This window comes from Alosa alosa, chromosome 1, assembly GCF_017589495.1.
Source record: "Alosa alosa isolate M-15738 ecotype Scorff River chromosome 1, AALO_Geno_1.1, whole genome shotgun sequence".
Taxonomy (NCBI): Eukaryota; Metazoa; Chordata; class Actinopteri; order Clupeiformes; family Clupeidae; genus Alosa; species Alosa alosa.
In genome coordinates this window covers 33,645,561-33,669,653 of record NC_063189.1, presented here as the reverse complement: position 1 = coordinate 33,669,653, position 24,093 = coordinate 33,645,561, and the positions used below count along the sequence as shown (strand labels likewise).

General features: G+C 42.0%; 1 protein-coding gene across 6 annotated transcripts in view; it reads left to right on the top strand.

Moving 5' to 3' along the window:
* Positions 1 to 24,093, top strand: part of tbc1d1 (TBC1 (tre-2/USP6, BUB2, cdc16) domain family, member 1) — a 50,300-nt gene that overhangs the window by 9,375 nt on the left and 16,832 nt on the right. For 3 of the 6 annotated variants that reach the window (XM_048249477.1, XM_048249467.1, XM_048249505.1), the window contains 15 exons: positions 4,676 to 5,182; positions 11,707 to 11,796; positions 11,927 to 12,031; positions 12,152 to 12,284; positions 12,488 to 12,579; positions 14,329 to 14,436; positions 14,536 to 14,652; positions 15,854 to 15,928; positions 16,081 to 16,358; positions 16,861 to 16,992; positions 17,201 to 17,305; positions 17,552 to 17,688; positions 21,365 to 21,568; positions 22,849 to 23,010; positions 23,323 to 23,481. In XM_048249477.1, the coding sequence (XP_048105434.1) occupies positions 4,676 to 5,182; positions 11,707 to 11,796; positions 11,927 to 12,031; positions 12,152 to 12,284; positions 12,488 to 12,579; positions 14,329 to 14,436; positions 14,536 to 14,652; positions 15,854 to 15,928; positions 16,081 to 16,358; positions 16,861 to 16,992; positions 17,201 to 17,305; positions 17,552 to 17,688; positions 21,365 to 21,568; positions 22,849 to 23,010; positions 23,323 to 23,481 (2,404 nt within the window). The remainder of the gene's footprint in view (positions 1 to 4,675; positions 5,183 to 11,706; positions 11,797 to 11,926; positions 12,032 to 12,151; positions 12,285 to 12,487; positions 12,580 to 14,328; positions 14,437 to 14,535; positions 14,653 to 15,853; positions 15,929 to 16,080; positions 16,359 to 16,860; positions 16,993 to 17,200; positions 17,306 to 17,551; positions 17,689 to 21,364; positions 21,569 to 22,848; positions 23,011 to 23,322; positions 23,482 to 24,093) is intronic. The other 3 variants (XM_048249493.1, XM_048249484.1, XM_048249502.1) reach the window with 3 other exon arrangements.

Genomic DNA, 24,093 nt, shown 5'->3' with positions numbered 1-24,093 from the left:
CTACCTGAATGACAAACTATAAGGGAGTTGCTTATTCATCAGTTTCATTGATATTCAGAGGTCCTGAGCATAAACTGATAGCATTAGTCAAAATATGTTAGCTGTTATTTTCTTGTTCTTTGGTTATGTTCTATTTGGTCTTTGGTCCTTAGGTTGTTCGTTTAAGAAAACAGTATTTCACTCAAGAACATTTATCCAGCAGAAATGTGCTCTTTGTACACTTTAAGGCCCCAATGCAGGAAGTCTACTCCCAAAGCATTTTGAAGCATGCAGCTTTAATGGGCAGTAACCGCACTGCTACAAATGACAAATGAGTAGTTCCACCACCACACTACTGTTGACAGTCTGGCCCTTCTCAGGAGTGGGACAAGCAATGCACAAGGGAAGAGATCTCTGTAGCACAGGGACACTCATTTATTTAGTTATAAGGCAAAGTGACATGCTTTAAAGGATGATAATGATGCAGTAGACATAGTGCTGTAGGGGAGGCTGTTCACAGAGGCCCTAACTGCAAAAAAAAAAAAAAAACTGTTACCTCTAGTTGTTAATCTACAATCTGGAATAGCCAAAAGGCCCAGGTTGGAGGATCTGAGGGGCGTAGTTAGACAGTAGTGGGTCAGTAAGTCACTGATATATTCAGGCGCCAGACCATGTACCAACTTGTAAGTAATTAAAAGAATTTTAAGATCAATTCCAAAATGTACTGGTAACCAATGTAGAGTCAAACCTGAGCACAATGAAGAAGCCACTAGTCAGTTTTATTTTTAAAGCGCATTTAACATGCGCAGAGTGCAACCGGAAGCGCTCCACAAACAAGACACATAACAAAAAGACAAAAGATGCCGGATGGACCGGCGTAGTCGCCAGCGTGCCCATGACATCAAGACATGACAAATACATTTAAAAAATAACAAATACAAAAAAATGCTGGACGGACTACGCCAGCGTACCCGTGACACCAAGACATGACAGACAACAAAACAAAAAAAAAAAAAAAAAAAAAAAAGAAAATACATTTAAAAAGGGGGAAAAGTGATGTTAAAATTAGTCCAATTTCCAAACCAGCTGAAAATGTCCAAGGGCAATGATGACCCGTGAAAACTGCGCACAAAGCTGTGTCTTCACAACCGATGCAACGCCAACAAAGTTCTTTACAACTGACCAACCCGGTGAATTAGGGGTTTGCACGGCGTGTCATCAGATCTGGACGTCGCCATATTGGAGATACTCGCCTCATTAGAAAGCATTAGGCACTGAAGTAAATCCCAAACATCGTCAAGGAAAATGGTTAATTATTGCCGTGTTTTAGGTTGTACCAATAGGTCCGACTGAGAAAAACATCTGGTGTAGGTATCGACTTCCAAAAGTTATTAAAAAACCAGGGAGAAAGGAGAATAATGTCAGAAGTTATCAGAGGAAGGGGGGCGCTTGTGGTTGAACTTGGTACTTCGTCTCCCTCACCCAACTCATATGGATCTGCGCTGCCAATAAACCGTAATTTCTCGAAATATCGCGCATTTTCTTGTGGTCCAAGTCCTGTCCTATATGGCTTTGCATCTTAGACGCATTTTGATGAGCTTTTCTGTTGTTTAGACACGGCTACAATCACGTAAGATATCCAAAGTGCATAATACTCCATTGTACTTCATTCACTGAGTATCGCCAATATGGCTGCGCGTGCTGGGTTACCATGGTTACCGGCCAGAACGTGACGTCCGTGCAAACCCCTAATTCACTGACAGTCTGGAGATAACGTTAACGTTGGGCCTTGTAGACTGCAGTCTGGAGATCACTGGAAGCACAGTCTGAAAAGTCGTGGGCGATCTTGTAGATCCGCAACTCGGTGGACTTTTAACAGCGACCGTTTGTTGCTCCGTGAGATTGCAGTTCTTCACCGTTAACGTTAGTCTGCAGTTGGCATGGCAGCTCGCAGGTCAGCAACAGCTCGGCAGCCACGGCAGATCTTTCGCCTAGGTCCAGCTGTCCCGAGAGATCCCCTAGACCAGACAGTGAATTGCACCGCTCACGGATGGATGGAAGGATGTCGGAGGCCCAAGTCTGCAGTTGGCATGGAAGCTCGCAGGTCAGCAACAGCTCGGCGGCCACGGCAGATCTTCTGCAGAGTAGCCTAGGTCCAGCTATCCCGAGAGATCCCCTCGACCAGACAGTGAAGTGCAGCACCGCTCACGGATGGAAGGATGTCAGAGGCCCAGCTAGGGCAAAAGCTAGCCATAGCAAGCTCCCAATGGACAAACGTCAACGACATCAGCTGACTTAGAAGCAGTAAAAAAGGACTAAGAATAACACGAAAACTATCAAAAATAATGTAAATAAACAGGGAAAGCATTTAACTAGACAAACCAATAAAAAAATAAACATGACGTACATAAAATTACGAACATTACATAAAAACAAACAAAAACATGATGCCAGACGGAGCGGCGTGTCTCGCCAGCGTCCCTGTAACCTAGCAACCTATGTGAACCAGTGTAGAGTGGCCAGAATTAAAGTAGTTGCCAAATTCTGAACGGTGTACAATCGGCTAATGGATTCTTTATTTACACGTGAATAAAGTGCTACAATAGTAAAATATTGAAGAGATAAAGGCATAATTCTCTTTGTGTCCTTTTGATGATCAGAACATCGATCTGATTCTTTTAAATACTGCTCAAAGTTTAAGTCTAAGTCCCGGGACTTCCTGGAAGCAAGCTTGGTATATCCTGCTAAAGTGGCAGCTGTGGCCTACTGGTTAGCGCATTGAACTTGTAACCGGAGGGTTGCCGGTTCGAACCCCGACCAGTAGGCACGGCTGAAGTGCCCTTGAGCAAGGCACCTAACCCCTCACTGCTCCCCGAGCGCTGCTGTTGTTGCAGGCAGCTCACTGTGCCGGGATTAGTGTGTGCTTCACCTCACTGTGTGTTCACTGTGTGCTGAGTGTGTTTCACTAATTCACGGATTGGGTCAAAAGAGTATATATACTTATACTTAAATTCCAAGAAAAGGCTGTGCAAGACCATTTGAGGGCTAATTAAAAGCATTTCCGTTTTGTCTGAATTTAGCTGTAGAAAATATCTAATCCTTCACATCGACAATTCAATCTCGTAAAGCAGCCAGCTTGTTAAGCATGTTTGGTATCACTATTAGGCAGAGCTGAGTCTTATCAGCATAACAGTGAAAAGAGATGTGATAATGAATTCTTTGGCTTAGAGGTAACATGTGAAAACAATATTGATTCTGGGATTAAGCTTTTGGGAACACCACATGTGATAGTTGAGGTAGAACTTACTTACAAACTTACTACGCCTCTGTGAATGAGTGAGAGCTCAGTGCAGGTTTTTAGAGAATGGTGTGGATAGAACAATCTTTTGGATCTCACAGACATTCCCCATGAAACTGCAGCTTCAACAGTTGGTTTATAGTCTAATGTGGGTCAGTGTGTTACATCATTGTAATTAAAAATAACAGAAACAAGGTTTGACCTACTGAGGAACTACACACACTTCCTAAAATAACACAACTTCTGTTTGAGAGCAGACTGTACGGGAGTCCATTTGGAAAAAAAATAAACAATTGGAAAGTCGTTCTATGACTTATGTTTTTGTTGCCATTTAAAAAAGCCAATGACTTTGCAGGTGAAGGGGTATGTCATTTGTTTTTGGCCAAGTAGACTATTCTATTTTGTTTTATGCATTGTCCTATAAATCACCACTTTGGAAGTAAGCAAAATTTTGAATGACATTTTAACATTAAGCATTGACATTAAGCTCTGTGTTTTGAATGTCAGTTGAGTCATTCAATTATAGTAATACAATAGGAGCCTGTTTCGTTCCCAAGCCTTTACCATTGTTGAAATGGTTTGATCAAATATTTTAATTTGACTATAAACAGATCCATTCAGATTCATTTTTTTATTGTTAGGTTGGAAATCAATGGACAGCTAGGGCTAGATTCAATTTCAGCAGTTTCTTGGGTTGTTTCCTGATGTTCTTGACTGTGCTGTTCGATTGTCAAGTGAATGTTTAACTGTTTATGACTCTCAACTCAACCTAGTGAGAACTACAGTGTAGAGTAATTTTCAGGCAGACAGGCACAGTAGAGGAGGAAGGTCATTTTTTTTTTCTTCAAAGGGTGTAAACATCACATGCACAGGGGAAGTCAGACATCTGTTCCATATCTGTTTGCATGCTTTACTTGTCTTGTTTTCCTTCTTGCTGATTTTGTGTTTAAGAAAATTTGTAGTAAGTAGTGATTGAGTAGGTTAGTTATTGATCTCATCCATGATTTCCTCAAATATTCATAATGTTGGTTACAAGTCCGAAGTGCTAACCAGTAGGCCATGTTGCTTTTATAGTGTTTTGATACTATTAATGGGCTTTCACTTGAAGAGCTATGGAGCTAAGAATAGACATTAAGCTATTATCTGATCTATATGAAGTCTGAATTCAAGAGCTTCTTTTCATAATTTTGTGAGATGACAGAATGTGCCAGTATCACCTGATTTATGTGAAAGGCAACAGAGGAAAACAATATTAACAGCGTAGACAATGTTTCAGAATATTACCTACAGTATTAGTATCTATTAGTACCAATATATCACATGTTGCATTTGAGTTTGAAGTTTTGAGGAACATTTCCCAACATGCATTTATATCCATGCTCCCTGTCCCCTCTGCAGGTTCCTGAGATCATCAGTACTTTGCGCCAGGCCAGTAAGAGCTCTGAGCGTCAGGAGGAGTCTGCTGCTGCTGACAGTTCCCTTAGTTCCAGTTGTCACGATGACAAGCAACACTGTGACACTGTCTCCCCTAACGCAGTCACATTTGCCAAGAAGTTTGAGGTGTTGTTCTGTGGACGAGTTGTTGTCGCTCACCGCAAGGCTCCACCTGCCCTAATCGATGAGTGCATTGAGAAGTTCAGCAGGGCCAGTGAAGGTATTGGTGGGTTGGGTGCAGGCATCAGACGGGTATTGTCCCTCCAGCCGACTACTAATGGCGTACAGATGGGAGCTGGAGAAGGCAACTTAAGCAGGAAGGCAGCGTTCCTCCAGCGGGACCCCAGCCTCTCTTCCCTGCAGGCTCAGGATGAGAATGGCCTTTCGCTAGAGCTGCAAAACAGAATTGTCCCTGGGGCCTGTGGAGTCCGTCCCACCAGCATTCTTGAGAATCGCACCATGCTCTTCACGGTAGGCACCATGTAAAGCATTTAATGTTTTAATTACTAATGATTATAACATAATCATTAAAGGTGTTCTAAGCGATGCCTCACGTTTTTTAGGGTAAAACATGTTATGTCACTTACTGCAAACAGCACCTAACCAACCGCTAGCTGTCTGTGTCCTAAATACACTGTAAAAAAAACGCGATCTCTGTGGACAGCCCAGGCTCCAAGAACGGCAACAAAAACAACCTGGGCAAACCTAGTCCATGAAAACATAACAAACTGTTCCAGCAAATCACAGACGAGATGCGCGTTTAGGAGAGTTTCAATTGCACGGGAGCAGCACGGGAGGAAGGGGAGGAAGTAGCGAGCTAGCTCTCTGTTTTGTTTGAAAGTCTACAGAAGTGACGTTGCCCAGCATCGCTTAGAGCACCTTTAAACTTTTCCTGCTGAACTAATAATTTCATCCTTCTTACTAGTGGACACTTATAGCTTTGTTTTTAATTAAGGTGTGTTTGTAATTAAAGTGATATAATATATAATAATAATATAATTTTACTTGTGGTGCAATCATATCAGAGTACAACATACTTTGAAACCATACCATGAATTATAAATGGAATAAATAGCAATAAGCACACACAAGGACCACTTAGATTAAGGGCCCTGATTAGAACCACAAACAGGCTGCTGTGGTAACCATGCAGCAACAACAAGAGGTGGAACCAATTGCTAATTTGGTACATAATGCAATCAAAGGATATCAAATAATCCTGCTTTGTAACATGTTGTTGACTTTAAAAGAGCGCTGGTAGGTTGTTTAGAGGGGTGGCATGGAAATACTGTGCCTTTGAGTGATTTACTGAGAAGTCCCTAGTCTGTGCACCGACACATGCAAGCACACAAGAAAAACAATAACCACCCTAAAGAAGTCACTGACGTTGTATAAGATGGACATACTATCATATAGACACTGTATACTCTGTGGTTATATAAACATTATGATCAGGGGCTGGTATGTTGTGTGGTTAAGACTGGAAGATGACGTGAGTTATATTGTGCTCCACAAAAGGTGACTATGTATTGGAAACATCTTGGTATGCAGGCGTAGAGCTCGTGACTACCATCATTCTGTTGTTTTTTCTCTCCTGTCTTTCTCACACTCTCACCGAGTTGGCACTTAAATCTGGCTTAGCACACACATACACACACACACACACACACACACACACACACACACACACACACACACAACTCAAACAACCATGGAATAAATCACCCTTTACCACTGCATTACCACTTTTCAAGCAGTTGTTTGCCCATGACAGACAGTGCTTGTATTGCATTCAAGATAGATACTGTAGGTTGCTAATGAGCATAGGAGCTGTTTTTGTGAAGGACTGTGCCTATTGTTGCATATTGGGCTTCATCAAAATGAAATAATTGCTTTCACACCTGACAATGTGCCAATTGTGTCAAGTTTATTTACAGTACATAGCGCATTTCATACACAGAGGTCATTCAATGTGCTTTACATAAACAAAAGCAAACAGTAATAGCAAATCAAAACATAAAAGGGCAAAAGTCAAAGAAAAGTTTAAAGAGTAAAGATCAAAGCACACAAGGTCAATTCATTCAAAAATAAAGAATAATTAAAAAGACAAAAGGTAGAATAATTTAAAGACCGATTCAGAATTTGTAACTCAGTGCAGTTAGCAAAAGGCATATGAGAACAGTTTGGTCTTAAGGCTAGATTTAAAACTGGTGACAGTTGGGGCCTTTTTGGAGTCATCCGAAAGTTGGTTCCAGAGCTGAACTGCATAGCAGCTAAAAGCTGCTTCACCATGTTTAGTTCTAACAGCAGGTTTTACTAACAGTTTTTTTCCTGAGACCTGAGAGGTCGAGAAGGTGTTGGAGTAATGTGGTCAGTTGTTTTAGTTTTCATGAGAATCCTAGCTGCTTCGTTTTGCGTCACCCCAAGCTGTTTGATAAGCTTAGTCTTTTTAGGAAGGCCTGTGAAAAGCCCATTGCAGTAATCAACCCTGCTGGAGATAAATGCAAATGTGTTTTTCTAAATCATGTTTTCACATCTGCCACACAGCTCACAAATTTTATCTATCTATCTATCTATCTATCTATCTATCTATCTATATATCTATCTATCTATCTATCTATCTAATCACTTGTTTTACGTTATTTACAGTAACAACCTCCCAAAAGCCCACACATTACCAACACCATCCCGTTCCGTTGACTCATTCTTGTTATGATGTCCTGGCCGGCCTTGTGTCCCTCTGCCCCTATATTTCAGGATGGCAGGAAATGCTCAGCATTTTGGCAGGAAACAGGAAGACTTGAGTTGAGTCTCTTCTAAAATTCTCACTGTTTAAGCACAATTCAAGCCAGATTCTCTGACATGGGCATAACTGACTATAACACCCAGTCAAGGTCATTTCTCTCTGATGGTATTAATGCCACTTCAGCTGGGTTTCCTTAGGCCTAGCCTAGGAGTTTAGGAGAGATACAGCAGGGCTCCGTTCTTCATAAATTGATTACTAGTAGTTGTACTAAATCAACACTGAATTGAGTAAGTTGCAGCTCCTGACTTTCAAGTTGCGGAAGTGGTTTATATGTGGTATATATATATATATATATATATATATATACACACACGTATGAGCAAGGCACCCAACCCCTCACTGCTCCCCTCGAGATTATATAATATCAGGGGAGCAGTGAGGGGTTGGGTGCCTTGCTCAAGGGCACTTCAGCCGTTACTACTGGTTGGGGTTTGAACCGGCAACCCTCCGGTTACAAGTCCGAAGCGCTAACCAGTAGGCCACGGCTGCCCCAATATATATATAGCACCAACTACAGACTTTGTTGCAGACTACTTTACTTTCCTTTCTTGACTCTTGGTCCTCTGAGGAGCTGCTGTTCTTTCAGCCTTCCACCAGCATCAAGAGATCACACACTCAAGACTTTTCATGTGTGGTTCCTCAGTGGAGTACTGTCCATTCTAGTGATACACACAGGGTCATACCTCTGTCTCCCTCGGTCACTCTTTGTAAAGGCCAAATGCTGGATTTATACTGTTTCTTCATAATTACTGAGTGATACACACATAGTAGTGTCTCCTAAGGATCCTGTTCACTTGTAATAACATTGTGAGTCTGTTACTGTGCATACATACCAAGAACGACTAGAGCGTCTACATTTGCTCTGACTGCCCTTTTTTTGATGCTTGAACCTAGGAGGTATTCCAGACATCCGCTGGAATCCCTGGCAAGAGACGCCGGCTCTCATATAAAATGAATGACTTCCGTTCGTTAGGGCAAGTTTTGACGCTCCAGTCGTTCTTGGGGTGTATGCACAGTTAAGTGGCACAGACACAGTCTGAAATCTGCCCCCATGGCATAGCTTTGTAGCTGCCAGGATAACTCGAGCTATGTAGCACCAATACCCCCCCGCCACCCCCCAGCTGGGGTCAATGAAGATGATCTGTTGGGGAATAGCTGTTTTAGCTGGAAATACCAGAAGTTATGGAGAGAATGAGTGAAGGAGTTTCATTCAGACGGAAATATTCCTAAGAGGAGTAGTAGTCCACGAAGTGGATAGTGTCTGGTCACTCACGACTGGGAAATCTTTCCAACACTACGCATGGTGACGGGCGTAGACATAGCTTAACTTTGAAATCATTGGTCCAGCCTAACCAATCACATTGATCAGGGATTATCAAGGACTAACGTTACTTCCTATTTCACCTAAACTTTACAAACTGACAATAAACAGCATTAGCAGTCAAGAAACAATGTATGTGGGCCTACCATTGCTGTAAATAAATGTACACATGCTACTGACTGCAATTTTTTAAATTTGCAGGCGTTGCCACTGCCGTTTACCCAAGCCACTTTCGATTTAGAAACTATAGCCAAACATTTTACATAGGCGGAGCAATATACTTTGTTGTAGTTTATGTCTATGGGTGCGAAATGGGGATCGATTCCTGTCTGCATAAAGAGGCGTGTCGTTGACGTATTGATGACGTTCCACCTGTCAGACAGCTAGCAACCGGCCAACAGCAGCAGAATAAATAACAGGCACACACCTGATATAAGGTCGATTTTCTCCAGACTGGAATGCTGAAAAATGCTAAATATGTACCTGAAATGGTCAGAAGGGTTTGAAGATCATGACATCGTGCCCACAGTTCACATTCCTAACTCTATAGAACCAAGATCTTAGCATATGTGGTGACTGGCACTGCCTCTGGTCTGTATAAAGGGGGATTTGGTCAAAATACCAAAACGAAGAGGCACTACAATGCCGTTTTCAACCCTGTCTAAAGAGCCATGTTCAGAGTGGCCTGTTTGTGTTTCTGTACCTTAACAAACACAAGCATATTGTACGATGGCTTTGATTCGACATTTTGGTAACAGGTCCCAAGCTTGCAGGATAAAAGCAAACCTTTGCCCGTTTGTTCTTCAGTCATGAGCAGAGACTTCCAGATCAAGGTCAAATCTAGGTGGTTTTGTTCAACAAGCTTTCCTTCTTGATGTCATGAAGGGACAAGTTCTGTATGTCTCATTCCTGTCTCTTAATATCATGTTTCCAGACCTAGGCAGCCCATACAAAAAATGACTGGGTTCTGTTATTTCTATGTTTTTGCATTGGTAGCCATGCCAGATACCCATACATACTGAGTGAACTTTTCATAATATGTGACCTTTAATAGAAATAGAAATGTTATGGCTGATGGCGGTTCTCATGTACAAGCTTGATTGCAATACCCTTGGCGTTTGGTTGATTAGTGGTAGAAGGCTTAAAAACAAGCTTGTGATCACAGTCAGATTTAATGTTAAATAAATTGCTTTCACAGCATCTTATGGTCATTCGCGTGCTGCAAATTTCAAGCCCAGGAAGTCAGCTTGTACTGTTATGGACAGGGTTAGCCTAATATTGTTAATAGTGGTAAATATACAATACAACCGATACATTCTTCCATTTTATGAAATCATTCCTCTCAAACATACTTTTTACTGATTTCTTCTCCTTTTCCTCTTCTGGCCACACTGACACTTAAATGTGAAAACGTGAATGACGCAGAGGAGCGTGTCTGTTCGGCCACTGTATCAGCATGGCGCTGGAACACGGTAGACTGAGGTTGATTCCTTACTCCCATGTAGATATATTCCTGATATTCTAGATATTTTCCTGATTAACACCTCTTAGGCTTATAACCTGTAGCTTAAGTGAATCTGCATAAGTTCCAAAGCAATTTGGGAAACCTCTGTTTTACAATTTTTTGTAAATTGGTTGCAGTGAGTTATTCCTTTCAACTCGCTGTTCTCCTAGACCTAGGTGCTACTCTTTTTGCACTAAGGGGCTTTTGTTAATTACTCTGTCAAAAACAAGTCCTAAAGACTGACATGCACATGTGCTTTTTTATATAGTTTCTTGTAAATTGGCCAGTTAGGAGCAACTTTCAGCCATAAGATTCTTTGTGCATATGGGCCCTGAGCTGCATTAAATATCAACATAACAGTAGAGTAAAGGGTCACTAGAAACATCAGTGTAAAACAATAGATAAAATAATATTGGAAATGGCACACAGTGTGATGTTTGAAGTTGAGATTTGAGGGATTTGAAGTACAATTCATACAAATCATGCAAGATCATTTTTGGGAGTGAGTTCTATTGTTGGGAGCAATGGTGATTTAGTATAAAATGTAAACACATGTAAAAATAGCAGAATTTATTCTTCCAATATATCTGTAGAGAAGATCTACTGATGTATTTATTATTTTCAATCGAGCATGCTCCTACAGTATAACATCTCCACATGACACTGTAGTAGTTTATTAAGTTAGGAAGTTTGACAAAAACTCATCAGTCAGTATAGCTTGTGAGACATAGCCATGACACATTGCAAGTCACTTCTGGTTTCTCTCAACAAGTACTTGCAACTTCCCCAAACATGCTCAACAAAACCAACCCTCTTACTCAGCAATGATATCATCCAAATGGAATCTCCCGATTAATCCACAGCAAAGGATCTTACTCACAGACATACACACACACACACACACACACACACACACACACACACACACACACACACACACACACACACACACACACACACACACACACACACACACACACACATACATACAGACATTCTCTCTCTCTCTCTCTCACTCACTCACTCATACACACACACACACATTTTCTCTCTCTGTCTCTCTCTCTCTCACACTCACTCGTACTCACACTCACACACACACAGACGGAGAGAGAGAGAGAGGGGGAAAAAGAGAAAAAGGTACAGTCTCACTCTGAACAGTAGTTCCCTTATGCTTGTTTTGATGAATGGAAATAAAACATGGTGGAAGATTTGATTAACTAAACATTGATATGATTGGTTTAAAAGCTACCACAATCCACACAGCACAAATGTATCTCCCTGTCTGTCTGTAACTAAAAAACATTTCCATCAATAATACAGAATCACATGTTTGCCATCACTGTGTGTATCAACATGTGTAGGTTGGGAGGTCACAGATATTCCTGGTGAGCCCTGACACTAAGAAGGTGGCCATAGAGAAAAGCTTCAGAGAGATCTCCTTCTGCTCTCAGGTATGCTAATGCAATTTAGATTATCTTGTAATCTTCCAAGTTTCTTGCATATTGCCCATGTGGTTTTTAAAACTTTATATTGGTATGTGTACCTCCCTCTCTAACCGAAATTACAACAATCTCTCCCTAGGGCATTAGACATGTGGATCACTTTGGCTTCATCTGCAGGGAGTCCTCAGAAAGTGGGACTTGCCAGTTTGTCTGCTATGTGTTCCAGTGTACAGATGAGTCTCTGGTAAAGCAAAGATGGGTGGCTTGTTTGTGTGGTGGTGTGGAGTTTGGATTAGTGGATGGTCTGTTGGGTGAATGAAGTATTTTCTCTGACTGGTCTGATCTGGGTTGTTGTTGTCTTCAGGTGGATGAGATCATGTTGACTTTAAAGCAGGCGTTTTCCGTAGCAGCCCAACAGCAGGTCTCGCAGACTCATGGCCAGCAGTGTGAAAACTGCCCCATGCTTACACTGCATAGAGTGTGTGAACGGATAGAAGGTAAGTCCTGTTGGCACATACATTACTGTATGTCTGTAGCCGTAGAAGATCTGGTGCACATACACGCATACTGATGGTTGTTCCACACATTTTGCATGTGTTTGTTTTTTGTTCCCTATTTGTGTGCGTGGATGTGGATGTGTGTGTGTGTGTCTGTGTGTCTGTGTATGTTTGTGCGTGTGTGTATGATTGCCTGTGACTAGGTGTCCACCCATCCAAAGCCAGGCTTGAACTCCAAAGGCATTTAGCCACCCTGGACAGCCAGGAGCAAACAGCAGTGTTTCAAATAACCATGGTGGGTATATTTATCCTATCGTAACACCTCCAATTATCACCCATTTCGTTCGAAAATTCTAAAACAACAATGTTTTTTAATACTTCAAAATAACATTTGATAAATGAACCTTACATTTTTCAGTAGCCATAGGTGTGTAGATTTAAACAAAATCTGGTTTGGTTCTTACTGGGGCTTTTACTGCTGAAATATCCTATTTTGTTTACCACGCTCGGAGGTTAGAGCTGGCCTGGTGGGTCATCTACTTCCACCCTTTCACACGGCACATGAACGGTTAGACCGAAAATTCTCGTCGCTACTTCAAAATTCCACTGGCGCTCCAAACGGATTTGTACACGCGGCCTTACAACACTGTTTACAGCTCTTCGAGTCAGGATAAAATGTAATTTTTGGTACATAGCTAATTCAGATACACCAATGGTGTGGGTGCTTGCGTTTCTTTAGGAATCCACCGTCTAGGTTTGTATAGAAATGAATGTTAAGTGACACATACACGCAAGAGGACGGAAACACGGGACGGGTGGTAATGGGGGGCGTTCCGATACCTTCCCTAACAGAATTGTGGTATCGTTCAGAAATGGCATGTGCTTTTATGATTACATTTCACTTGTATTCATCACAAGCCTACTGTAGATGCTAGTTTATGTTCCCGTTAACCTCAAGAAAATTGATTGTTGTCTGTCATGCATTTTTTTTATATGTATTTGTTTCACAATATGTTCAAACAGTTACTTTTATTTCAAAATTATTATGACCTCTGATCTATATGACAATTTTAAGCATATATTAAGCCTCTTAATAAAATCTTCAGCTCAAATGGTATTTGGTTCTGTGAATATAGGAAACAAAGAATTACAACACCAAAATTGAGTGTCTTTTCTCCAAACACATGAAATCATTTTTTGTAACATTATTGAATATAGGCCACAATCTTTGTTCTGTTAGTCACAAAAGATACTGAATTTGAGTAGTTGCCTATTGTAAGCGCAACCCGATGCCAAACAGAACCTGTTTGTGCAGTCATTTTTTGGTGTGGGTCATTCCACGTCAATTCAGCCAGGGCCCACGCACTTAGGTCTCAAACAATTCTGAAAAAATGACCAGGTGTACCAATGTTACCCAGGAGACACACTGTAAAATGTATTTTATGTAAGATCAATACTTTCCAAGATGCAGCCAGTTTTACAGGGGGATGGGGGTGTCGATTTTGTACGGCCTCTTTTTTTTTGTCAAAGTTCACAAGCCCAAAGTGCAAGAACTAAACCATGTAGGAGGCTCAAATTTTGCATGCTGGTACATAAATAGGAATAGTATGTAGCAAAATCATCAATTTTGGACTGGATGATCCTGCATGGTCATTGTAGATTTTGCTACATACTATTCCTATTGATGTACCAGCATGCAAAATTTGAGCCTCCTACATGGTTTAGTTTGTTAATATGCCCACAACAATTTGGTATAGGAACTTGGTTGTTCCCCTTTGTGTTGACTTAGTTTTGTTACATGTGGTTGTCTGTAGATGCAAACTCTTCCCAGGTTAAGACATGTTAAGATAAGAATTGCGTCATTCACTTCAGTTAGCAGAAATTTCAGACACATGAAGACAACAGGAAAGGTCTAGAAAAATTGTATCGTAGGCTTGTGTGACACCCAGTGGTGAAACAGTAAAATTGCATTTTAGAAGGGAAAAGGAAATTGGCACATTTTTTGTACAGTTGTCGGAGCCAAGGTTTGTTGTGTATGTTCCAGAAAGCACAACCCAAGTCAGACCAGGAGGAGAATGAATTGCTGGTATCATGTCTGAGAAGACTGTATGAAGAGAAACAGAAGAGTCACACACACACGTATATCAAACAGGTACAAACATGAAAACATCAGGTAGATACAGACAAAGTATCTGTCTGAATTATCGCTGTGCTGTGCTGTGCTGTAATGTGATGTGATGTGTTGTGACAGAGTGCAGTTGCAGAGGAGAGAGGAGATGCTGGTTTGAGTGGCAGCAGGTTGCGTCTGGAACAATTCAAGACTCGAGCCAAGAGGTCTTTAACAGAGTCACTGGAGGGCATTTGGAAGGTGCGTTAGAGCAAAAAGAAGGCCTTTTACAATGATAAGATTCATAGTACCACTGACACCCAAAAACTCTTTTTCACCTTCAAAACTCTACTCAATTCTCCATCTCATCCACAAGCTACCAACCTCGCAGCTGACATATTAGCTTCTTTCTTCACTGGCAAGGTAGCAGGCTAGCAGCCATCAGTGGCCAGTTCTCTGAACTCTGCATCATTTCCCTCATTTCACTCCTCTTACTGAGAGTGAAACTTGCACTCTTAGGAGGTGTCTAAACTCCTAACATGTCGCCGCCCTACGACATGTAGTAGTTTAAAACTTTGAATCTTAAAATGCTTAAATGTTATAGCTACTTAAATTTTATACTATTGTACTATAGTGTAGCTCTGTAGCTTAAATCTAAAAATGCTTAAATGTTAATAGCCTAAAGGTTATTCCATTGCTGTAAGTCCCTTTGAACAAATGTGTCCGCCACTATGACTATATGAGTTTTGTGGAATTCCGTTCATGGGGGGCCATACAATAAATTAATTTCTGTGCACATATAGTGACTACACAAATCGGCCTGCAGATGATGGTGGAGTGAAGGGTTGCCAGATGAAGTTGAAATCTACACACACTCACATACACGCATGCACACGCACACACACATAAACACACCCACACACACAAAAAACCCCACTCCTCCACAGACACATAAAGACATACACACATGTCGCGCACACACACACGTCGCGCACACACACACACACACACACACACACAGGCATGCACACAGACACACAAGCAAGCACACACACACATGCACAAACTCATTTACATACACAAAAGTTGCAAGAGTAGGAGATGGAGACAAATTGACAAGCGTGATTTTTTTTTGCGGAGACAATGTGCAGGACTGGGCGGCGATCATATTTTGTACCGTTCTGTGGTACGTCTAGTTGAAGGTAGTTGCTAGTCACTGTCCAGAAGAATGAAAGGTTATGTATGGGAAGTATATTGCGATGAGATAGTTGGAGGCGTAAATGGCCAACTTTATCATGTGACATCATTTACATGGAACATGGAGACAGACACGCACAGATATTTTTAATAGAAAGTTATAATATATATTATAATACTGTACATGCAATATGTTGCTGAATACCTGATTAGTCCACTCTGTGTGCATGCATGTGTGCTCATCTCTATGTTTCTTCCAACACAGGGCAGTAGCAAGTCTAAATGTCAAAGTGAAGAAGATGTCAGCTCCTCTGATTCCACGCTCAATAATAGCAACCAGGTAACATACACAAATAGAAGGGCTGTCTGTGTCAATCTCTCTGTGCCTAAAACATAAAAAAACATCCAAAACATAAAAAAAAAAAAATACTGGTCAAATACACTGTGTGTGATGTGGTTTATCTCATAATCCTGCTTGTGTTCTTCTGTCAGGACTCCTTGCTGGATGAACACTTGTGCTCCCCTCTTCCACTGTCCAGCCCTCTGCGCTCCCACAACTCTACAGGTGACCTGAAGCGTCTGGAGTCCAGCTCTCCACTGCAGGAGACACAGCAGCCAGCCTTCCGCAGAAGGGCCAGCACCATCAGTCACTCCCCCACGCAGTCTTCCCTCTCTGGCCCCCTGGGACAACCACAGCAACCCTCAGCAGCCACCAAACCCAAACTGGTCCGACACTACTCCGTCAGCACGGACAGCCCACACCAGAGCAAGTACGAGACTGGCGAGTTTCAATGTGTGTAGGGAATGTGTTATTTCCATACAAATGGGATTTGTGTCCCAAAGTAAGCTCTAGAGAATGAATTCCCATGAAATTGCATGAGAGCGGAATATAATTTGTTAAAGTATAGAGCATGTTATGTTATTAGAAACATTGTGTGGCATGATATTATTTTGATATCAAACATTAGGTGGGTGACACTCCAAATGTATACTGTTGCTGAGAGTATGTGAGTGAGCTCCTAGTTCTAGCTTCTAGGTTTTTTTATTGGTCACATGATGAATCAGTACTATCTGTATATCTTGGTATGTCTTGGCATACTTTAATTAGACTAGCACTTCACTGCCTACCTCGTCCTCTCTGCTGACTTTTCTGGAGGCAGAAAGCAGAGTGTCGACCCTTCCCTGCTGACTTTCATGCCTTTCCCCCCTTCATCTCCTTTCACCCCTACATCTCCTTTTCTCCCTACATCTCTTTTTCTGTTACCCTGCTAGGTCGTTGTCGCATGTTGATGACATGAGCACTCCCTGCATCTCTCCTTCTTCCTTATCTTCTCATTTCCCAAAGTCAGTCAAGCTTGCAGTTGCCGGGGGTGACGCACATATACCCCGCTCACCCAAACGCAGGTGCGTCTCTCCCCCCTTTCCCCTTTGACCCACTCATAACCACTGAAGCATGACTTCTCATATACTAGCTTTCCATGCAACTAGAACTGTGTTGCTTCCTCTTTGTATTATTGTTTGTGTGCCTGTTTTTGTTTTCCCTGTCTCTATTCTCATTCTCTCCATTTTCTTTGTTTTCCTCGTACTCTCCCTCTTTCTCTCTGTCTGTCAGTCTGAGGGGCTTTAGAGCGAGGCTCCACTCTTCTTCTTCTGTGCCAAATTTCCTGAAGTTTCTGGCTCCTGTAGAGGAGAATGAAGATGACCAACAGAGACCAAGGTACAGAGAGAGAGAGAGAGATAGAGATCAAGAGATGGAGCGAGAGAGAGAGAGAGAGAGAGAGAGAGAGAGAGAGAGAGATCAAGAGATGGAGCAAGAGAGAGAGAGAGAGAGAGAGAGACTGGATAGGGTTTTTTTCTGTAGAAAGTTTAGGCTAGCTTGAGGTACAAACAAGACTAATATGGCATTCATCTAATGTGTACATTTCTGTGTGTGTGTGTGTGTGTGTGTGTGTTTCATATGTAGTGATGTGGCTGCCCTCTCCAGTCCCGGGGCATTGTGTGTGGTTGGTGAGGACAGTCCAGTCCGATCCCACAGGTACTCCTGGAGGCAGCAGATTTTCCTGAGAGTAGCCACTCCACAGAAGAGCACAGACACTACAGGTTCGATGCACACACACACTCCACTGCTCACGTTAAAAAATCAATCATGTATAGAACTTGCATGGTTATTCTTAATTTGGCATTAATCATTGCATAAACACTACACTGCACTAAATTTAATAGACAGCAAATCATTTATGATTTTAAAAGAAATTTATAACATGCAATATATAGCTGTGCATGATCAATACAGGTGATAATAGCATTCATTGTTTAGTAAATGTATATTATAATGGCAATAATATTATGTGATTTAGTCAGTGCTGATGAAGCAGGGCAGGGAGTGTTCCCTCATATCTCTTATTCCATTACTTTTACTGATGTTTGGGGTTTCTACCATGGTATTGATTTAGTATCAGTATGGAGATGTTAATTGCCGGTATTATAGCAAAGTCATAATTTTGTTGTTGTGGCAGCACTTGAACAATGTCTTCAGATCTACCAAATTTCACGGTCAATTCAGTCTTGTTTGTCTCATGTGGTATTTGCAGTGTTATCCTCTAGATGGCAACGTTAGACTTGCACATGCAGCAGTGAACCACTGCAAAAGCACATCACCTGAATAAAGAAAAGTGTCTGGGTATGGTAATCAGTAAATGTAAGATTGTGTACATACCCAGATGTTTTATGTAGTTTGTACAGTATTTGTACACAATTGTACTTTTGTAATTTGTACACACTTGTAAATTTATAATTGTGAGGAACCACTTAACATGGACAGGGCAATACTGCACAAATGAAGAAACACAGGGGTTTATGATCTCTGAATCAAAATCAGGTTGCAATTACATCCCTATTGTTATGGACACATTCAGACACAACTCAGACCTGTATCCATTGGGAAGTGATTATGAGGCGTGTTTCAACCAATACAGGGGAGAAACTGCATCTGCACTCAATAAGGATAGACCTAACCAACCAGAGCAACGAAATAGCTTACTGTGAGCTGTAGGAAGAACACCCGAACCATCCTTCTTCCTCTGGTCATTTTTTTAAGTTATTCCGCTGTCAATATCTTTTACACTCAAACTACCAGGCTAGCTCTCTGTACTTATTTATAGAGATATAAAAATGCCTTATACCTTCCAACTTTTTGAAAAAGAAAACATAGCTCTGTTAGATACTCTTCACTGGCTTCAAATCCCTCCCTCTGGCCTACTGTATAGGACACTTACTGGATCTGCACCTTGCTATTTGAATTCCATGATTCAGCTCTAAGTCCCCTACTGCTCACTGCAGTCCACTGATCTGGACACTGATAGTGTTATGGTGGTTTTGGGACTTTCAAGAAATGTTTAGAGACTTACCTTTCACCTGAATAATTAATTATCTTACAGAGTTATGGCTTGTATGTACAGTATATGGTTCTTGTTGATATGAAAACACATTATTTGTCATTGTTTTTTATTGTCCTTCTCTTCTAAAAAGGAAGCTTTAGGCTAACTTGTGTAACCCACTTCCAGTCAGTTGTGCTAGGCTAGGCTAATTATGTGAGACTGGGTTATTATACACACAGAAGAGAAGAGTATGTACTCTGGGGTAGATGGCAAATAAGCTAATATCACAAAAGTTGACGTGTTCCTCTAAGTTACCAATTTCAAGTCTTCAATAGACTAGGTATAGGTTTTTAACTGATCCCAAGTGTGAACTAGTTGAACAAGTGTCACCTAGTACACACTATTCAGGTTTCATTGGACATGTCTGGGAAGTTTGGGAAGTTTTCATTCATAGTCATATTGAAGAACAAATTATTCTCATTCTGTGTCTGGGTGACTAGTCGTGTTTGTAAACTGAGAATGTGCATGTCAGTCTCTTGAGCTTTTTTAGCTGTATTTTAAGGAAGACTTGTTGTGTTGATCATAAGTAAAATGATGGTGTTTGGGACATGTTTTTCAAACTGGTAGCTCACCTTCAGGTGTGATTCTATTCGATATTCTGATAAAAGACAAGCATAGGTTGTTGGTACAGACTCGAGACAGCTATTGTGTTCTTTGAAAGAAGACGTTAGAGACTCAGAGCTAGAAGAGGCTGGTCTTCAGCTGAACTCATATTCCCTAGAAATAGTCTGAAAAAAAAGACACATTCCACTCTGTGTGGCTGTAAGTGTGTGTGTGTGCGTGTGTGTGTGTGTGCGTACGCATGCCTGTGCTTGTGCGAGTGTGTTTGTGTGTGTGTTTGGGTGTGTGTGTGTGTGCGTGTGTGTGTGTGTGCGTGTGTGTGTGTGTGCGTGTGTGTGTGTGTGTGTGTGTGTGTGTGTGTGTGTGTGTGCGTGTGTGTGTGTGTGTGTGCGTGTGTGTGTGTGTGTGTGTGCGTGTGTGTGTGTGTGCGTGTGTGTGTGTGTGCGTGTGTGTGTGTGTGTGCGTGTGTGTGTGTGTGCGTGTGTGTGTGTGTGTGCGTGTGTGTGTGTGTGTGCGTGTGTGTGTGTGTGTGTGCGTGTGTGTGTGTGTGCGTGTGTGTGTGTGTGTGCGTGTGTGTGTGTGTGCGTGTGTGTGTGTGTGTGTGTGTGCGTGTGTGTGTGTGTGCGTGTGTGTGTGTGTGTGCGTGTGTGTGTGTGTGCGTGTGTGTGTGTGTGTGTGTGTGCGTGTGTGTGTGTGTGCGTGTGTGTGTGTGTGCGTGTGTGTGTGTGTGTGTGTGCGTGTGTGTGTGTGTGTGTGTGCGTGTGTGTGTGTGTGTGTGTGCGTGTGTGTCAGATAAGAATAAAGTGAACATGAGTAAAAAGTCTGCACACTAGAGCTCCAATTGATGTATGTATGTATGTATATATACTTTTTTGATCCCGTGAGGGAAATTTGGTCTCTGCATTTAACCCAATCAGTGAATTAGTGAAACACAAACAGCACACAGTGAACACACAGTGAAGTGAAGCACACAAATCCCGGCGCAGTGAGCTGCCTGCTTCAACGGCGGCGCTCGGGGAGCAGTGAGGGGTTAGGTGCCTTGCTCAAGGGCACTTCAGCCGCGGCCCACTGGTCGGGGCTCGAACCGGCAACCCTCCGGTTACAAGTCCAGAGTGCCAACCAGTGGGCCACGGCTGCCACTCAATTGATAAGACGGTTTAATCACCACAAGTGTAACATTTTGGGCCACATTACCCTTCCTCAGACATGAGGCCCGAAACGTTACACTTGTGGTGATAAACCATCTTATCAATTGGAGCTCCAGTGTACAGACTTTTTACTCATGTTCATCTAAGTCTCTTTGAGTCCAGCACCTACTTTAACCTCCGGGATGTGTGTGCCTCTTGCACAAATTTAGATAAGAATAAAGTGGCATTTATGAAAAAGAATTCTGGTCAAGTGTTGTGTGAGTGCATGTGCATGTACTGTAGGTGTTTGAACAAATGGACACAAGAGCTTTGATTGGTGAGCCCATATGTTCAAGCATTTACAGTGTTGCACTGATGTTCTTGGTAACAAAACAATCTCTTTGTGAAATGTCTGTATTTGTTTATTTGAATTCATGAGTTTGAGTTGGAAGGTTTGATATAATTCTGAAGTCTGTTGCAATGTATGTTTTCTGCCGGTTATTTAAAGGAAGTGGATTATATTTTGAAATCCTAGCCACATAATACAACAGTTTGACTGCAGTAGCTATAAGCAGTACAGTGCCACTGTAGAGCTCACTTTATTACAGTGAAATGGTCTTTTCTCATTGAATCTTTTGCTCCTCTACTCAGATAGAGGAGACTCTGCTCTGGATGTGGGTGCCCTGGCCTTGGGAGGTGTGTCTGGGAGTGGGCTCAGTGTTGACGGACAGCTGGGGTCTGTGCCAGAGAAGCGCAGGCGGCGGAGTGGGCCGGAGATTAGAGAGCTGTGGAGGAAGGCCATTCTGCAGCAAATCTTATTACTGAGAATGGAGCGGGAGAACCAGAAACTACAAGGTAATGGAGACACACAAGCACACACAGACAATAGGCGAGAGAAACCACAAAGCAACACAGACCCTGGTAAACCCCCGCCTTTTCCTGTCTGAGATAAACTACCTCCGGGAGATTTTGACACACCCAGTTAGCCATAAACAGCCTCCATGAGTTGATAGGGTAAAAGGCTTGCCTTGCTGTACTTCCTCTATCACATAATAAACGACAAGAATGATGCCAACCTTGCCAGCTCTACTGACCCAGAAAATTGAGTCTGGCAGCAAAATTGAGCCTGGCGGCCTTTGAATAATTTGTGTAGACATCCCTTTCCTCTCTGTTATTGCCAAGGAGCTCTCACCTGCCAACCTGTGCTACAGTGTATCTGTACTGAGAAACCCACCCAAATTCAAATTCTAAAGTCTGATTTCTGAAATTTGATAGATGTATTAACACATGAATCAATTTGTCACTGAGTAGGATTAGGTCAGATTCAACATGTCGACAATATAAATGGGGTCCGGGTCAGCTAGCTAAGTCCCTAGCCAAATTCAAATCCAATGAAACTGCTCATGACCATAATTGCCGTAAATATGGGGTTGAGTGGGGGTTAGGCTAGACATTAGAATATCAAATGGAAGAACGTTTGTAATATACAAGGCCAACTGAAGAATATCTATGCCTATCTATCTATACGGTTTGAAAGGGAGACTGCACTGCTTTACTTTGCCAATAAGTATCCCATAAGAAGGATATGCAACATTTGCAAACAGCACAGGAAAGCTTTATATTTTACATTACATTTAGCCTTCCTTTGGTCTATGCAATGTCTGTTTATAATTGGGCTTATCCACACACAAGACAATGCTGACTTTTTTAGGCTTTTCTTTTCTAAAATATCACATTATGGGATAATGAACAGTCAAGTTTTTACTCATTCCCTGAAGTTGTCTTTGCCCTTATGTAGTTGTTGCCAAAAAAAATCCCCAGAAATGTTGTAACAACTGCCCACATGCCCAAAGTCCATTTCAGATGTTTGCATGAGCCAAAGAATTCCATGACCCTTAAATCAACCTATTGTTTCAGTTTGGAATGTGACACATCTCTGTCGTAAAGATAAGCCCAGTTGAAGAAATCAATGATGTTATTTTTAGAGGTTTACAATGTCATCTTTTCATCATTATTTTTTTTAGCTCAATTCTGGCAAATGGGTGTAGTTCACTGACTACACTGGACATGCACTTTAGTTTTTACCAGGATTTGGTTCAACAGTCCTACTCCGCTAAATGTTTCTATTTGTACAGCCTCGGAGAGTGATCTGCAGAGTCGGCGGCTGAAGTTGGATTATGAGGAGATCACTCCTTGTCTGAAGGACGTGACACTGGTGTGGGAGAGGATGCTGGGCACACCTGGGAGGGCAAAGGTCAAGTTTGACACAGAGAGCATCCACAATGCTGTAGGACGGGGTACGACAACTGCGACCGTGTCAGTGTGTGCAAACTGAAATAATTGATCAACTGTTTCCTTTTTTTCGCCTTTTTTTAAAGCCCTACAAAGATTTCTGAAACATATACTGTAGTTATCATTATCTGTCTTTCATCCGAGCCATTAATGTGAGAGGTTGTAAGCTGACAATATTGCAATGGTGCCATTTTGTGATCACATTATGACTCATGGTATAAGGGGCTATGTAAAAACTTGTCTGCTGTGCAAAGATTTTGTTCTTTTCTTATTCATATGAGATTAAAATCACAGTACCTTGGTATTTTACATGGAAGGAGTTCCACGCCAGCATCGCGGTGAGATCTGGAAGTTGCTATCAGAACAGTACCACCTGAGACAGCAGGTGCCCAGCAAAAGTCCCAGCACTGATACACCTTACAAAGAGCTACTCAAACAACTCACCTCTCAGCAACATGCCATACTTATTGACCTAGGTAAGTGTCTGGGCAGACATACACACACTTTCATCTGTGTCTTATAGCTGAAGAATATTTTGATAACAGGATAATATAGAAATATCCTCATCAATGCAGATTTACCATAAATACAGTAAATAAGCACACACACACGGAGATACACTTGCACACACACACACAAAGCACATAGCTGGACCATATTTCACAATAGTGATGCTACGGAAGACACCTGTGCGACTGTGGATTACATAAGTGAACTTACATACAGCCTCAACAGAACTGTAAAAGGGGGATACCAAAAGCATTAGCTGTATTTAGTATAAGTATACTTAATACAGCTACTGCCAGGGCCTCTTTTGATCCCGTGAGGGAAATGTGGTCTCTGCATTTATCCCAATCCGTGAATTAGTGAAACACACTCAGCACACAGTGAACACACAGTGAGGTGAAGCACACACTAATCGGACGCGCAGTGAGCTGCCTGCTACAGCGGCTTTCGGGGAGCAGTGAGGGGTTAGGTGCCTTGCTCAAGGGCACTTCAGCCGTGCCTACTGGTCGGGGTTCGAACCGGCAACCCTCCGGTTCCAGGTCCGAAGTGCTAACCAGCGGGCCACGGCTGCCCCAATACAT